This window comes from Psittacula echo, assembly GCF_963264785.1.
Source record: "Psittacula echo genome assembly, chromosome: 22".
Lineage (NCBI taxonomy): Eukaryota > Metazoa > Chordata > Aves > Psittaciformes > Psittacidae > Psittacula > Psittacula echo.
The window spans coordinates 3947779-3964500 of NC_137758.1; the positions used below are offsets into that span (position 1 = coordinate 3947779).

Below are 16722 nucleotides of genomic sequence, written 5' to 3' on the forward strand. Positions count from 1 at the left end.
CCCTGGCAGTTACGCAAAAGGCGCCGAGGCACGGCCAGCCCCCGGAGTCCGCCGCGCACATGGCTCCGCTTTGACAGCGGCGCTACGCAAAGAGCGCAGACGCCGGGAAGGGAAGAATGCCCGTCTTGCGCAAGGCGGGGGGGCGGTTTACGCCAGTGGCGGAGCGCGGTTACGGGGGTCTCATTGTACCCCGCGGCAGGAGCGGAACGGACGGGACACGGCGGTGCAGCCCCGTTGCGCCTCGGCACCGAGCCTCGTGAGGAGGGAGCTCACTTGCATGTCCCCCCAGTACCGCAGGCGCTCCCGGGTCCCAGGGCCGAGCAGCCAGGATCAGCATCGCTCCGCTGCAGACATCGCACTCGCGACTCAGCAGCAGGCCAACGGGTGCCGCAGCCCGAGCTATGTGTGCTCCCCCAGCAGGAAAACCCTGGCCAAGGAGACCACGTACCTGAACAGCATTTGCCCAGCACTGGTTTGGCTTCAGCATCCTCCACTGCACAACAGAGACAGACATGGAGGGTAGGACTTGGAGCCTTTGTAATCTTCCGACTCTGTACAGGGTGGAACACAAAGGTCTGGATCCCACCAGAGGCTCCATCTGGAAAGGAGGTGCCATGGACCAGCCGTGCCCCTCGGCCCCATCAGCTCAGGTGGCTGAACACTCACAAACTTTACGAGAATGAGGATGGGCTCTGCTCTCTATCCCACACTGGCAGGTTCAGAGACTGGTAGATTAAAACTGTGGAAGTACTACTTTCCTTGTGGAAGAGTCTATTTAGACTGGGGTTCTTCATCCCAAAACAAAAGCCATTTTTACCTGCTCACCTGGATCTTCCCTCTAATAAGTGAAACGTTCTATTAGAAAGTAGGTGGCATTTCATACCAACCACCACATGCTGGAATACTCAAAGTAATGTGAAATAGTTGCCTACTTTTCTATGTGGCTAAACACTTTGCTTAACACATCACTGCTTCCCAAACAGAATCACAACTCTAAATGAATACTAGCAAGTGTAAACTTTGCTGCTATACAGGAGGATAAACTAGTAAGAAACAAACTCCCCCAGAAAGAAATAAATCCCATGCCCACCATTTCCCTCATCCCAAACCAGAGCTGGAACAAACTCTCTTCTTCCCCGGGCTCACATCTAGGATATTACACCATTTACCAGGCTACAGAAACCCATTCCCAACTAGCATCATCCCATCATTAGCCAGCGAGTGACATCTGCTGGTGGGCAGCGCACTGTCACCAACACCCACCTTTCTGGAGCCACAATGAATTAACGTAGCGTTTCAGAGCAGGGATAAAGGCCGTGCTCGCCTGAATGCGTTGCTTGTGTCCGATTCACAGGGGCTGACACAGCTGAATTTTCTCTCTGAAAAACAGCGTTGTCTCAGCCCTGCTTTCCTGCATCACTGGAATTACTAGAAGTGAGCATCCTCCAGGGCAGAGAACTGCCTGCAGCGCTGCCATGAACCAAGGCTCCTCTTTCCCCCCTAACTAACACCTCCACACACTAGCAAAACCCTAAGGACCAAACCTACAAAGTTCCTTCTCTATAACCTGTTTTCTAATCACAAGTTATTTCACTGCTGTTGTTTCACATGCCAGAGGTTTGAGTCACTTCTCTGCTACGCAAGCTTTAGATTTATGTGCTTAAGACACAGTGATGCAACCCAGGTGGCATTTTCACCTATTTTATTATACACAAAACATGAGCAGGAAGTTCTACTGAGGAGGCTGACCACGTCCACGACCAAATCCACCTCTCTGCAACAGAAAAAGAAGAGCATTAGAAGTCACTGTATTAAGCAAGTGACAGTGGCAAACACACAGCAGCAAGAAGCAGCAACATCACAGATGAGCTGCCCTTCCTCCGTTCTGCATTACTTTGTTAAGTACCCCCTGCTCCAAGCATAGCCTCACTCTGATCTGTTTGAGACTAGCTTCCTGACACAAGTTAACCAACCCATCCTAAACAGCTCGGTGGATCATGTCTAGAACTCTTATTTCTGAAATCTGAATTCATCCATTGCCTCCAGAGAGCTCAGCTTGCTTCTCAAATGCGTCACTGGCTTCTTGTCACAGCAGTGTGACAGCCATCACATAGTTTCCCCAACAGGAATGCGATAAGGGAGCTGGGCATAAAGGGTAGCACAACTGCCAGCCTCTCTTATACAATGAGAGCTAAATACCTGAGAAGCATCACACTGAAGAGCATGCAGATATCACCTAGCCAGTTTCTCCTAATCAAAGCTTCAATAAAGGAAACAAATATTGACTGCAAATACTCACAAACTGGAATTCAGTTGCTGCTCCAGCACCAGCTTCAGCCTTCTTGTCTGCACCAGCTGGAGAGAAGGAAGAATGAGTTACTAACCAAAGAATTCACTCCCCAAGTACAGTGCTCCTGCTTGGAATCAAAACTTTATCAAAGATGACTAAAACTGAGGCTAAACACAGCCAAGTAAAACTGCTGTTACTGAGACTTACTGAACACACCCCAGAGACAAGCTCATGGTGCAGCTTGTCAAAATCCAAGATCAGACTCCTATCTATGAGCAGATGCAGGTGAACTCTGCTGTGCAAGTGCCTACACTACACTAAGACTCTAATTTTCCCGTTTTTCTTGAAAAGGGGCTAATACTGAAGACAATCCTCCCAAAGAGGTAACAGCAGGGTCAGCCCCATGTTAACCCAGCAAGAGGATGGACACTCACGTGGAACAGCGCTGCGCCTGTACGTGTCCCTGTCAGCCTCTCCCCGAGTCAGGCGTGCAGGACGTTCACCTTCCAGACCTGAAAGTTAAACCAGCAACATCAAATGTAGTTCTTATCCAGGACACAAACTCATTCCCTGGTGACCCTGCCATCTCAAGGTGGAAAAAAACCCCTCCAGTTTAACAGTTAACCATTAGATCTACCAACAGAGCAGCAGCTGGGACGGCTCAGTGTATATAAACCTCAACAAAAAAAGTGATGTTATAAGGAAAGCTTCACTTCAAGGAGGAAATCTGCCAAAGTGCACCAGCTTGTGCTTGGGTTAAAGTCAAATAATGTGAAAAATGGATTTATGGCATCATTTCAACAGTCTTCAAACAAGGGCCAAAAAGTAATGATGATAAAATAAATCAGAAATACAGGGAATCTGTCGCATCCAACAAGCTTGTTCCTAGCTCAGTCAAACCACATGACATTCTGATCCCAACCCACAACACAGCTGCAGGGTCGGTATCACAAATCCTCCACAATGGAATAGATTAACAAAACTAAGAGGAGATGATCTATGTAACCTCAGATTAGTATCAGACAGAACACTTGCGGGAAAGAAACAGCCATGGTGGAACTGTCACCCCACTCTTCCAGAGCTCATCCTCAGCATCAGAGACCAAACAGGTCCCACAGCACCAGGCTGAGGTCTTCCCACTCAAGGGTAGAACACATTTAAAGTCGCTGCCAGCAGTGTCAAGCATGCAGCAAGAAACATGAACCATGCACTTCTACAGGCTTCATTTATACTATAGGCACTAGCTTTCCCACAGAAAAACACAGTTCTTATAATGGATGCTTTTATTACAAAGAGAAACACCATCCACTGATATGCAAACAGATTTAACTTTTCCTGCAAGTGCTTTTACATCCTTTCTGTCAGGTTAAAACATTAGAGCAAACCCCACAGACAATGGATTTGGAGGGTTTTTAAACTTCAAATTTGCCCATTCTTTATTTCTAACAATTCAATTACATCTGTAACAGAGAAATGGATTGCAAATCTCAAACACACAGCAGTCTGAAACCTCCTTTAGACTAACTGCTTCAGCTTCTGTACCAAGCCTTAATTGAGAAACCCAGTAGCACTGCATGGAAGTAGAGGAAAGGCCTCAAAAAAGACATCAAGCAAGACCCAGAAGTTCTGCACCACCATCCGCACACACTCTGCAACCTTTAGTCTGCTGCAGGCAGGTGATCCACACAGAAACAGCCAGTATGTGCAGCCTTACCAGCTAACCCTGCCAAGGTGTGGACCAGTTGAGGTCATTGGCACTGCCCTGAGAAGGGCTGCGATGCTGTACAGTGAAGCTGCCTCTCTGCAGAAACCCTGAGCAAGTTTTAGCCCCTTGCACTCCCACTAGAGACAATTTCTTCAGCTTGCTGGATAAACACAGCATCTAAAGAATAAATTTGGCAACATCCAAAGCTACTCAGAGATCAAAGAAACCAACACCTTCCTAATTTCAATGCAATTCTTTCCTTTGAAGCACATGATGCTACAGTTTTGTTAAGCTAAAGAACAAATTGCAGGCAATGGAGGTGAAGTGCAGCATCCAGTACTTTGCCAATGGGGTACAACACAGCAGCGTACAGAAGCAGCGAGAGTGGACTGCTACCAAGAGCTCAGTCACGCAGGACTCCCCTTTGGAGAGTGGGCCTTTCTTTATGGGCAGGGTGACATCCTACATTATTCTTGGTAAATACAACAGGCAACTCCACACAAGGCAGACAAACCTACCATCACCTGCCTTGAAGGAGAAGAAACATTTCTCACCCCTAGAGACCTTGCAATGCTGTTCTGCCAACCACAGCTGCAGTGATTTTCTCCCTCCTTTCTCTTAAGTTTCCAGAAGTTTTTATCTCCCCCAATACCTTCTGGGCAATTTTACTACCCATGTTCTGCACTGGGTTTTCTTCTCTACTGCTGGACAGAAGAAACCAGGAAAACTAAGCATCAGGGTTTTTGCAGAGCATCTCTAAGCACATACAAACAATATAATCATCCTTGCTACTCTCAATTACTAGCTTGGAACACAGTAACTTCTCAGAACTGAACCAAGAGGCATGGTGGCTTCAGCACATCCACCTCAAGTTTATTTATACTGCACTATTCTATGACTTTGCTCACCACAAAGTATATCAAAATGGTTCACAAGCCATTCACAGGCCAATACCAAGCATACACAAGGAAAAAGCATATCCTCTGCCTCGTGTGGCCTAGAGAGGCAGGTCTGCAACCCAAACTTTTAGCATTTAATATTCCTATCTGCAACCAGAACACCTTCTGGAAATAGGTTTCAGCCAGCTACAGATGAGTCTACAAGACATTTTGCAGGGAGGCACCCATGCAGACACAGCTGCAGGCAAGCGAGAAGTCAGTATCAGCAGCACATCTGTTTGCATGACCACCATTGCCTTCACTCTGGGCTATGAAAAACCCACCACAAAAACAAAACCAACTACAAACCCAACAAATCACACGTGTTTGTTGTAAACCTTTCGAAAAGTGAAGCCAGCTTTAATAACGGGACTTGCCCAGGAACACATCAGATAAAGCCAGAACTATGGATATCCAACTTGGAACTCCCACATGAAGCACATCCAGAACCCAGGGCTTGGCTTTCACTCAGTCACTGACTCCTGCACCCCAAGTTTGTTCCCCATTTCACCCACCCCAGCCAAAGCCACTCAGCTTTTACACACCAGCCTTCCAGGCAGTTTGTCTAAGTATAACTCTGCCAGAGACAAGGTTCTCTGCTCCTGCTGCGCTAGGTGGGCAGCACGCACACCATCCTCCTGAAACGACAGGGAAGGATTGCAGCAGGCCCTTCCCAAATGACAAGAACCACTTCTGAAAAGCCCCAGCAGCCAAAGGCATCCCTCATCCTAGACCTCAGCCATCTATGGGAACCAACTGATGCCTCAACCCAGAGCCTGCAGTTCCAGCACACCTGCTCTTCCAGGCACCAGTGTCACCAAGAAGCCAAGTCTCTCACTCAAAACAGCTCACCCAGTCAGCCTCACAGCTTTCTTTAGCCCCCTCTCTGTAGGCCAGTGGCCATCAGATGAGTAACAAATACTGAAGCAATAAAACCTACACAGCTTGATCTGTTCACGTTTAGGAGTCCAAAAATCACAATAACTGACACTGCTCTGCTCTGGAAGCTGATGTTCAGCTGACTGTGCACTACACCTGCACCAGCATACTCAACCTGTCCCCTTCTTCTCCTCCTGAGCACAGCCCCCTCTCAGCTCACCTTTGGGCCGTGGTCTGCCTGTCTCTGGGCGGCTCCGGCGCAGGGTTGCAGGGACGATCTCAGGGGGCAGGTGAAGGTAATCGCGCAGGTACTGGATGCCCTCGTTGGTCAGATACCAGTAGAAATGCCTCCATGCAAACTGCTCTTTCACATAACCACGGGATTTCAGAGACTAGAGAGAGAATTCTGCATTACTTCACGTCTGAGCCTGATCATCATTCAACAGCTCTGATCAATATCCTCACCAGACAGTTTTATGAACACAAGAGCTCATCGAGGGTACGTGGGGAATAAGAATTTAGAAACAGACAAAAGTTCACAGGCACAGGTCTGAATCACAGCATTGTTTCTACCCTGTGAAAAACACAAGGCTACCACACACACAGGCGTCATAGCTTCAGAAATGGAACTAGAGATGTGCATCCACAAATAAATAACCTGTGGCCTGGGGGGGAACAATAAATCAAAGAGAAAACGGCAAAAATCAGGAAAATGGGAGAGAGCTGTAATAGGAAAGAAACAGAGCATGCAACTTCTGTGTTTATCTGCTCCTGGCTGATGATGCTTGTTCACAGGTAGGCAGCACCCTGGTGTGCCCAGGCCCTGGCTGGTGGCAGCCCACCCTCGCCTCCATACCTGCATGGCTTTCATGACATGGAGGTTGGGCACGTTCTTGTCCACAAGCTCGGGGTGCTTTGGCATGTGGACATCTTTCTTGGCCACCATCACTCCCTCCTTAAAAAGGAGCTCATAGATGGCAATTCGGTTCTTCTTGGGCATCAACATCTAAATGAGATTAGAGGTAGACGATAAATGCTGCCAATTTAAAGTAAACACATTCAGAAGTCTACCAGAAGTAACTAAACAAAACCAGTGCTAGTTCATAGGGAAAACCAAACAATTTCAACACCTGGGCTGCTGGGCATCCCTTCCCATGGTTTTCCTGTGAAGGAAAACAGCAATGTGAACTTCTGAGCGTTAACATTAAGCCACATCACTGTGTTAAATAAAGACTGTGAACGATCTGCTCTCAGCCGAGACAAGGGCCGGCACAAATGCGGCAGAGATACAGCTCCGGGTGAGGTCTGCTTCGCCTCCACTGCCACAGACCCGTGCTCAGTTGTGCTGCTCTTGTCAATCCACCTAACTCCGGAGCCAGGGAAACCGGTCACACTCCCCTCTCGGAGCCGAGAGCAAGGTCTGGAAGCGCACCCGAGGCCCATAACCGTGCCCATAGCCCATTGCCGTGCATCACAGCCACACCGCTGCCGCCGCACCCCGCTTCCCGATACACACGGGCCGGGAACGGGACGCTGCGACTCGAGCAGCGGGAACCGCCGCGCTGCCGGTGCTCAAGGGGGGAACACCCCGGTGCCCCAAGGGGGTTCCCTCCGCGGCCTGCCCCTGCCGCCGCCACAGCGTCAAAGCCTGACTGCCCGGTAGCGGGCCCTCCCCGCGGCCTAGTGCCCCGCAGCCGCTCCCGCCCCGTAAGGTCGGAGCTGGAGCCCCCCACCGCGGCAATCCCTCCGCGGGGGCCCGGGCCGCGCCTCCCTGCCCCTGCCCAGCAGCGACCCCGCAGCCCCGCCGCGGGATGGCGCCGATGCGAGCCCGATGCGAGCCCGATGCGGGCCCCGAGCGCGGCCTCACCGTGGCTGCGGCGGCGGCCCCAAGAGCGGAAAGGAGGGCGCAAGCGCCGCGCGGCCGCTTCCGGCCTCCCAAAGGTCCCCTGCAGACGAGGGTGACCGCGGCGGTGCCTGAGCAGAGCGCTCAGCTGGAGCGTGAGGTGCCCACCGCGGTGCCTGACGGGCGCGCAGCCACCGGCGACCGTGTCACATCCTGAGCGCGGCCCGCTCGGCTGCCCCCGGCCACGGGGCGCTGCCCGCTCCCACCCTGCGGGTACCGGGCCGAGGAGCCCCGCTTGGGCACCACCGCAGCCCATCCCCATGGCAGTGCCCTTTGGAGCCGGGCTGCGGCGCGCCCCGCGCTGCTCCCTGCCCCGCTCACACCCAGGCAAAGGGCTCGGGGCTCGCTGGAGCCGCGCGGAGTCCGCTTTGTGCCCCGAAATGCCCTGCATAGCCGGGGGGGATGCGGTGGCCCCAGGCAGGGTGATAAAGGGGGAACCAGAGCTGTGTTCCTGTGTGCGATGTTCCCCCATAGAGCAGGGTTGCTTCTGCCCTGTCCGGAGGTCTGAGCACCCCACGACCACCCCAGACCCATGGGAGCTTCACACATGGCACCCCCCGACCTGTCGCTGGTTGGCAGGGTGCAAAGCAGGCTTGGAAGAGCGGGAGAGGATGGATGAACTCACACAGAGGAGCACGGGGAGGCTGGGGACCCCCCACCACCACCGCCAGCCTAGGGGCTCGGGGCTTATTCCCATCCATCCCCATCCCCATCTCCACAGTCGTGTTTTCACCTTGTGCGGCCAAGGAGTCGTTACACGGGGGCGGCGATTGGTTGGCTAAAAATGCTTCCCTAATCTCCATGCTGATCTTTACCCCCCTCCTCCCCATCTGCCGTGACCTTCCTGCCGATGTGCAGAGCCAGCCCCGGCGAGACGCAGCCAGCCCCGCTCTGCCGCGTTCCCCACGTCCAAAGGTACCCCCTATGAGGCTCCCGGCAGGTTTGGGGCCAGGAGGGAGGTTGGCATCGGTGGGTTGGCCGGGGCTTGCTGCAGCACACACGGTGATGGAGGTGGCGGTGTCCCCCGGTGGCGATGGGATGCCGGGGCTCGGTGCGCTGTGACCGCGCAGTCACCCTGAGTCTCCTCCTGGCTGGTGGGGGGTTTGAAATGGGCTCCAACCTGTGCCAATGGTAGCTTGTTGGGAAATGAGCCCCACTTTAGCAGAGCAGCTCCCTGACTTGTTTGGGCACTTCCCAGCTCCTGCTGGGTTGTGCTGAGTGGGGCTCGCTGTCTACCTCCAGCGTGTGCACCCCGCCCCCGGTTTCGGGTTCGCCTGTTCTTCCCGGCTTGGTGGTGTCTCTGTTGGGTGGGAAGGCAGTTGTGGGTCCCACAGGTCCTGCCCGGCTGCTGTGCCTCCCTGGGCACCTACAGTCTGGTGCTCACATAGCCCTGCTCTGCATGCTGTGCCCATCACCCCATAGCCCACCCATCGCACCCAGGGCTCCCGGGGGTTCCGGGCAGCAGCTCTGGCCCCACACACTGACTGTGGGGCCAGGGATGCCCCAGGGCTGTGCTCACCCTGCCCGGCTGGGGCTGGCACCGCTGGTGGATCAGCTGCTCTCAGCCCTGGGTGTGGGGTCCCTCCAGCCCCCCGTGGACGCATAAAGGGCTGGGACCCCAGCGGGGACAGCCTGAGGCCAGGTCTGGGGGCTGGCATCCCCCCCTCACCTCCCTGGGACGCGTCTGACATCGTCTTACCCGGCGCGAAGCCCTGGCTCCTGCTCCAAGCCCCGCAGCCGAAGGGGTTCAGGTGCACCAGCGGCTCCCGGGTGCTCTGGAGCCGAGCTCACGGCAGAGCCCGCCCAGAGCTCCCTAATCCCCTCAGCCGCAGGGCACGGCACCGGGGCAGCTGGCAGGAGCTGAGGCTCTGCAAGGCGGCTTAGGCTGAGCCTCAGTGCTACCAGAGGGCTCTGCCTCCCCAGGGGCCGGTGCTCATCCCACCAGCCCAGGGGGTTTGCTATGGAGGCACACGGGGCACTAGAGCTGTGATTTTGGGATCGCTGCAGCGAGCAGCGAAGTCCCTGCAGGGTGCATGGGGCTGGAAGACGCCCATTACCCCCTCCCCAGGGGGGTTCCTGCATGGTTTGGGCTGCCCGTGCAGCCCTGGGGCAGGAGGGATGCAGCATGTCCAAGGCACTGGACCTGCCAGTGCCATCCTTGGGCTTTGCCCCCATTTTATATCACCCTCTCTGGGACTGCAGGGATGGAGCTGAGGGCAGGACCCTCCCGCAGAGCAGCCCCTGGGATTCTGCAGCAACCCTTGGGAGGAACGCGTCTCCCGGCTCATCCCAGGGAGCGGGATTGCTGCCCTTGTCCGCCTGTCCTGCCGCACCGCCCACCTCTGCCAGCATCTCCTCTGGCACCTGCCTGGGGAATGGCAAAGCAAGTGCTTTGCTAAACGGATTAGAGCTTCCCCGGCAGCCTCTCGGGCTGCTCCCGCTTCCGTCAGCCCCGCACCGCCTTCCCCAGGCAAACCCATCCCTAAGCCATGCATTCCGAGCAAGGCCATTGCCACAGCACAGCCTGGAGACCGCATCACTGACACCAATGGGGACTCGGTGCCAAACTGCGGCTCCCATTGCTCCTGACCCCAAAACCCTGGAGGTCTTTCCCATCTTCTGGGGTTTGTGTTCCCTTTGCCACTGTGTCGGCCACTGCTGATGGTGCTGACCCTGCCCTGGGGTCCGCACTGATCCATGATCTGAACCCTCCTCTCCATCTCTCCCTGGGTGTGGGCAGCAGGACGGGAGCTGGTTTTAACTGTAAAAGGATTGGGGAAAAAATGCCTGGGCAGCTGGCAGGCATCAACTGGTGACGTGCACAGGGGCAGGGAGAGAAAGGGAATATCAGCACCGGCAACGTGCATCCGCACTGGGGCCACATCCTGCAGCAAGCCAAAGCCTGGGTTTGGCTCTATGTGGGATCCTGCTTGCCAAAAATCCTGTGTCCTCAACCTTGGTGATCCCCCTGGCCATGCCACGGCCGGGATGGAGCTGGGATGGAGCTGGGCTTCCCTGGCACAGGCGGCAGGAGGAGGAGACCTCATGGAGCAGCTCTGCCCAGGGACAGACTTTGTCCCCGCAGGGCGGCCAGACCAGCTGGTGCTTGTGCAACACCTTGAAGGCAAACACAGGACCCTCCCGGGCTTCTGCAGATGAGTCTTGGGCAGGGAGAGGCCGCATCCAACTGGCAGCTTCCCGCAGGAGCCAGGCTGCCCTCGGCATGGCACAGCATGGGGGGAAGGAGGCAGCGAGGTCCCAGCACCGGGCTCCATGCAGCATTCCAGGAAAAACAGAGCCTTTATGTCCCATCCCCAGCCCCTTCCCCGGAAGGGCTCGGGGGATGCCCCCAGGGCCAGTCATGAGCAGACAAGAAGGGCATTGTTTTGGTGGGAGTTGGGTGTCTGGCAGCACCTGCCCTGCGCTGGGGCCCTCCACAATGACTGCCTTTCTGTGTGATTGCTGCAGAGCGGCCAATTATCCTCGCTGCTAATTAGAGATGCAGAATAGCTTCACTTGCGTTCTCTCAGCAAGCCCCAGAGGGCTCCTGGGACCGACGGCATCTCCGCGATGGGGGCATATCCTGGGCATGGGGCAAGCACGGGGGCAATGGCCCCATAAGCCCTGAGGGGAGCCAGGTGCCATAATGCTCCTCTTTGCCCCTGGTATTGAGTGGGAAGGGGCAGGGAGAAGCCATGGATGGGCTCAGGATAAGCAGGATGCTGGGCCTCTTTGCTCCCAACCCCAAGCAGCCTTCCCATGGGCTGAGGGCTCTCCCCTTGCTCTCAGCGCCAGCCGGCTCAGCAGAAAGCTCCATAACAGGGGGCTCTGCCGTGGTTTAGGAAATGCATTTTCCTTTCCTTGCTGGGATGAAGCCACTGCTGAAAATCCCCCCCATTATTCATGTAAAAGCTGGCATTTGTGGCCGGGTGATGGGCAGAGCGGCTGATAGCTGGTGTCATTTCTCTCCTCCCCTGCCCGCACCAGCTTGCTGCGCAGGCAGGCTGCTGGCAGCCGCAAGAGCACGGTGTGGGCTGATTTGCTGCTCTCAGCTTGCCATGGTGCTCACAGAGCCGTAATTTCAGAGTGGCGAGTGGCACGATAAATCAGGGCTTATTTCCTGCCAATGCTGGCTGCTGCCTCCCACAAGGAAACTTCTTTTACAGGGGGAAAATGACTTATCGTGAGGAGTAGTAAGCAATGGGATAGCAAGAGCCAGGGAAAAGTTTGTGGTGAAGGAACCAACCGACATTGCAAGAGCCTCATGCTGTGGGGGAAGTTCCACTGAGCTGCTGGGGAAGGGGACTTGAGTCAGTCCTACCTGCATGGGCCACATCTGGTGGCAATGGGGTTGTCAGCACTGGAAAGCCCTCCCAAGTCATTGAGTCCCCCCGTCACCCTCTTGGAGAGCAAATCCTAACAACATTTGCTCCTCTGCACTGCAGCAACCCTGTGCTGGGAACTGCCAGCTGCTTGCACGCAGGATGATGCCCAGTTAATCAGCACCCTCCAGGTCCTCGCTCTGAAATGCCAATGGGCAAAGATGCCCTGGCACCAGCAGGAACCACAGCCCATGCCTGCTCCCGTGTTGGGATGGGGGAGCATCACATTGCTGGGGTCCCACACGCTGCTGCCAGCCGCAGCTGGGAGTGAAACACTTTGGGGACAGAAGGTGGGAAAACACCCTTGGATGGCACGAAGCTGGAAGGAGCAGGATGGGGCCCCACCGTGCTTCATTAAGCTGTGGAAGGCGCTTGTCAGGGGAAAGCTGAGCCGGCGTCGGAGCCTCCTGGGACCGGGTCACATTCTCTGGGCAACCCGATCCTGGTGGCAGCGGCCCCCGGCAGCCTCATTATTGTGGCTTCGGTTACTCGGCTGGAAGCTTTCCCCTCCTGCTGGCCCTTCATTTCCCTGACATCACCCGCAAGCTGGGGCAAGCACAGACCCAGTGCACAGGGGCAGTTGAGAGGGGCAGAGCCTGTCTGCACCCCCACCTGCATCCCCCTGGCTTCGCAGCATCCCCAGCCGTGGGGCAGGACGGCTCCAGCCTTCTGCTCCACTCTGGCACCTGCATCCTGTGCCAAGCCCCACTGACCCCAGGCACAAGCCTCTGTGCTCAGGAGGAGGCAGAAGGCAGTGGGGAAGGAGCTGCCTGGCTCCATGGCCTCGAAGAAGCCTTAGGGGGATGCAGCCCCTGTCACCCCGTCATCCCGTTCCATAGCCCTGCTGGGTGGGAAGGACAGCCTCTGCTTCTCCTGCCAGCCTTTCCCCGCTGGCACATTTGGCACGGAGGCAGCACCGTCTGCTTCTCTGAAGGCGTTTTTGGGGTATTTGTTCCTGCAAAAACTGCGTCTCAGCTCCAAATCCCTCCCTGCATCCCCTTCCCGGGGCCATGGAGGCGGCAGAGCTCCCAGGGGAGCAGAGGAGGGAGCGCATTGCTCTGTCCTGTGCAGGAGGGACAGGGGCCGAAGGCGAGGGTACCCCGGGGGTATCCTCCCTCAGCTCCCCAAGGAGCCTCTCGCCAGTGCAGCTTGAGGGGGGAGGACCCCGCTTGTGGCCCTAACGGAGCCCGCAGCGACCGCGGTGCTCCCGCAGCACCCCATGGGTGGGCGCTGAGGGTCTGTGCCCCGTCGGGGGTGCATCGTGGAGACCCCCGCACCCAGGCTGCGGGCCATGGTCCGCGCGCCCCCCCCCCCTCCCCCCCCGCCTCCCCCGACGGCTCTTGCAGCCTTTGCGGGCAGCGGCTCCATCCCCGTTGCCATGGCAACGGGCGGCTGCAGGCAGGGCGCGTGCCCGCGGCCGTGCGCGCCCCCGCGGCTGGTGCGGAGCGGAGCGGAGCGGCGCGACCGGCCCGTCCCGCCGAGCCCGGCGCAGCACCGGGCCCCGGCCCAGGTAAGCGCCGGCCCCCGCGGGGCTTTGCCGGGGGAAGGGGCCGCGGCTGCCATGGGGTCCGCTGTGGGGATGGGGCTGCTGGTGGGGATGGGGCTGTGGCGCACGCGGGTTCCTTGTGGGGATGTGGGGAGGGCTCGGGGGATGCTGCGCAAGAGCCGGGTAGCGCTGTGTGGGTTTGGTACCCCCCTGCAGCCCCCGGCAGGACACGGTGCCCCCCGGGCCTGTCTGCAAGCCAGGAAGGCCGGGGGGAACATGACCTTCACCCCTCCTGTGCACCTGGTGGGGTGCTGGGGTAGGGGACACCCCTTCTGCGATGCTGCCACACTCCTGGGTTTGTGCCTCAGTTTCCCCAGCTGCAAATGATGGGGGGGACTTGTGCCCTCTGTGTCATTGTGTCCCCCTGCCCAAAGGAGTCCCTCATCCCACCACTGATGGCCCTGTTGTCACCTCAGCTTCCTTCTTCCTCTCCCCCTTCCAGCCCCCCTGATCCTCCCCCTGCTTTCCCATCCCTTCTTTGAGCCCCCTCCGGCTCCCTGTCTCTTCCTGCCACCACAGGCAGCTGTAATCCCACTGTCCCTCTACCCTGCTCCTGGCAGCCCCATTCGCTTCCTGTCACTGCCAACCCTGGGTCTGAGCTGCCAAGGTACAGTGGATGGGACGCCCCATCCCGTGCCAGCGTGTGACACTCTGGTTTCCCCCCTCCCTGCTGCAGAAGTGAGGGGACAGCACCTCCGTGCACTCCACCACCATCGTTTGCTGCCTCTTGGTTTAATTGCAAACCTCATATTTGGATTTCTGCCTAAACCCTACCCCTGGGACCACAAAAATCCCTGCTTGAGAGCCTGAGCATCCTTGTTTATAGCGGCAAGCTAAGGTGGCAGGCTGACAAACGCTGCGGAGTTGGATAGCAAGTGGAAATCCTACAAGCCCCATCTCCCTTCCCCAGGCCTGAGCTTATGCATGGGGTTGACAATCCTGTTTCCGCACCTCACTGTGGTGCCTGTCCACATTCCTGGCACATCCTCAGCTGTACCTGAGCTGGGCTGCAGCTTCCCTGGAGAGAAGCACTCCCGTTACCTGTAAATGCCGTGCATATCTCCAGAAATCTTTTCACAAGGCTCATAAAATCCCTGAAGACTCAGATGGGTGTCCTGGGGAGGAAAGGGGAGGTTTCTGCAGAGCACACATGGAATGCAAAGCTGTTTTCTTGGAGGAAACGCATCTCCCCATCTGCTGCAACCCGGCAGCGTGGCCCCTACCCTGGTCAGTGAGGTGGTGTCCTCCCGTCTGCATGCAGGACGTGGCTCCCCATAGTGTCCTTGGATCACTGAACCACTTCTGCAAACACTCTGGGTTGGGGACCCTGCAAGCCCTGACCTGGCAAATCCCCTTCCCAATCCTCAGCTCCCCCCGGGCCGTGCAGGCAGCCCCAGTGGGAACAAGGCAGCTGCCACTGGTGCATCCTGCACAGGATTCATTGGAAAAGTGGTTCCCAGGTGTTTCCCACCATTCCCAACGTGCTACCCCCAGGGACCTGCTGCCCTCACAGCCACCTCTTGCGCTGCTCCAGCAACCACGTGCACTGGGTCCAGGCCAGCCCCACGGCGCTGCCCTGACCTAAATCCCATGGAGAAGCACCCATTGTGCGGGTGCCTCCCATCCTCTCCCATCCGGTCACGGTTCTGGCTGCAGGATTTGGCTGTTTGCCTGCGGCTCCAACCCTGTTTGTGTTGCAGCTGGAGGGGTTTTGCCTGGGGATGCAGGATGGGGCCCTGATTGCAGCCTGCTCGCATGGAGCTGGCAGCTTGGGAAGGGTTCAGGCTCACCTCCCACCTGGCCTTGGGCTCAGCTGGATAATGAGGAGGCAGGACGGGTGTTCTTCTGCTCACGACCCTCCGGGCTGTTCAACCAGAACCCTGGTTCCCAGCTCCTGCCTCCTCCTGCTCCTGCCTCCATGCCCAGTGCCAGCGTGAATCAGCAGCGCCCGCTTAACTGTTTCCTTGCAGGGTCCATATCGGCTCCGAAGGGGGGGGACAGCTCAGCCATGCCAGAGCCAACCCCCTCTGCTGCCACCCTCACCACCCCTATAGGAGGCTTTCCCTTGCCCCAGCCCCATGGATTCACGCACCAGCCCTATGCCAGTGGGAAACCCTCAGCATCCGGCCAGGTCCGAGCTGAGCAGCTCCTGCTGCTGCAAAGCCTCTTGCAGAGCACATCGGTGTCACCAGCTTTGCCTGAGGCCCTGCCATCGTGCCAGGGCATCTCACCCACCCGTACTTGGCCACAGAGAGAGCAGCATGTAGGCACTGGTGCCTGCAGTGGATGCAGCACTGAGGTCGGGTACCAGCAGCAGCCGATGCAGCAGCAAGGCAGCTCCAGAGCTGCTGCAGTGCAATGGGAGATGCTGCTGCCAGGCTGCCCTGGGCTTCCTTGGCAGTTTCTAGTCCGTTGTCTTTCCCATGGTGGCCGTAATGTGGCCATAGCACTGATGTGTTGCAGCGGCATTTGGTGCTGCACTCCCTGACAGACCCTCCACCAGCTCCGTGCCAAGATAAGGGAGAGCAAATGACCTTCCCCATAGAACCGCAGCCTGGCTCCCTTTCCCTAACCCCCTGCACTCACCTTCAGCCTTATGCTTACAAAAGGAGCCAAAACGCAGCAATTATTTCACATTGCAGCCCCATGGATGGTTTGATTTGACAGGCCAGGTCAGTCCCAGTGTTTAATTGCAAGAAAACCAGCTCAGACCATTGGGTCCTTTCCAATTGCTGAGCTTTGGCTTTATTACTGGGAGGGCTCGGGTAACTACAAGGCAACAGCACACAGTAAATTACCTTCCCATCCCCAGCTCATGTGCTCCAGCCGGAGCCCTTGGCCAGGTTGCAACTTCAGAAGGGCTTTGCACCAGGGGAGTGTCATGCGTTGCACTGGTTTGTGCTGGGTTTGGTGTCGGGGAGCTCCTGCTTGCTGTGATTCCCACAGCGGGAGTGCAGCTCAGCGTGGCATCCCTCTCTCCTGGGTGCTTTCATCAGTGATTTCCCCCCTGACTCCCCTCCCACAGCACCCAGCCCTCTCCCATTCACTGCAAAGTGTGAACCTCCTGCCTTGGGACAGG

At 56.8% G+C, this 16722-nt stretch overlaps 1 protein-coding gene across 2 annotated transcripts; it reads right to left on the bottom strand.

Moving 5' to 3' along the window:
* Positions 1-1685: 1685 nt before the first annotated feature.
* On the bottom strand, positions 1686-7766 carry LOC308229247 (small ribosomal subunit protein eS10). Of its 2 annotated transcripts, none has more exons than XM_080633154.1 (6): positions 7680-7766; positions 6669-6818; positions 6033-6204; positions 2725-2802; positions 2300-2355; positions 1686-1774 (listed from the first exon to the last, which is right to left on the bottom strand). In XM_080633154.1, exons 2-6 carry the CDS (start codon positions 6816-6818, stop codon positions 1733-1735), a joined length of 498 nt encoding a protein of 165 aa, XP_080489280.1. In that variant the 5' UTR covers positions 7680-7766; the 3' UTR covers positions 1686-1732. The 2 variants fall into 2 exon arrangements, with proteins under 2 accessions (XP_080489280.1, XP_080489279.1); XM_080633153.1 differs by lacking the exon at positions 7680-7766 and adding an exon at positions 6943-7635.
* Between the last annotated feature and the right edge of the window lie 8956 nt (positions 7767-16722).

Excerpts from the sequence above, each read along its gene's own strand:
- LOC308229247 (XM_080633153.1), bottom strand. The coding sequence starts at position 7,017 with ATGTTAACGCTCAGAAGTTCACATTGCTGTTTTCCTTCACAGGAAAAC. Across the intron at positions 6,819-6,942 it reads AGGGATGCCCAGCAGCCCAG|ATGTTGATGCCCAAGAAGAA; the intron begins GTGTTGAAATTG and ends AATCTCATTTAG. Across the intron at positions 6,205-6,668 it reads ATGTCATGAAAGCCATGCAG|TCTCTGAAATCCCGTGGTTA; the intron begins GTATGGAGGCGA and ends TTCTCTCTCTAG.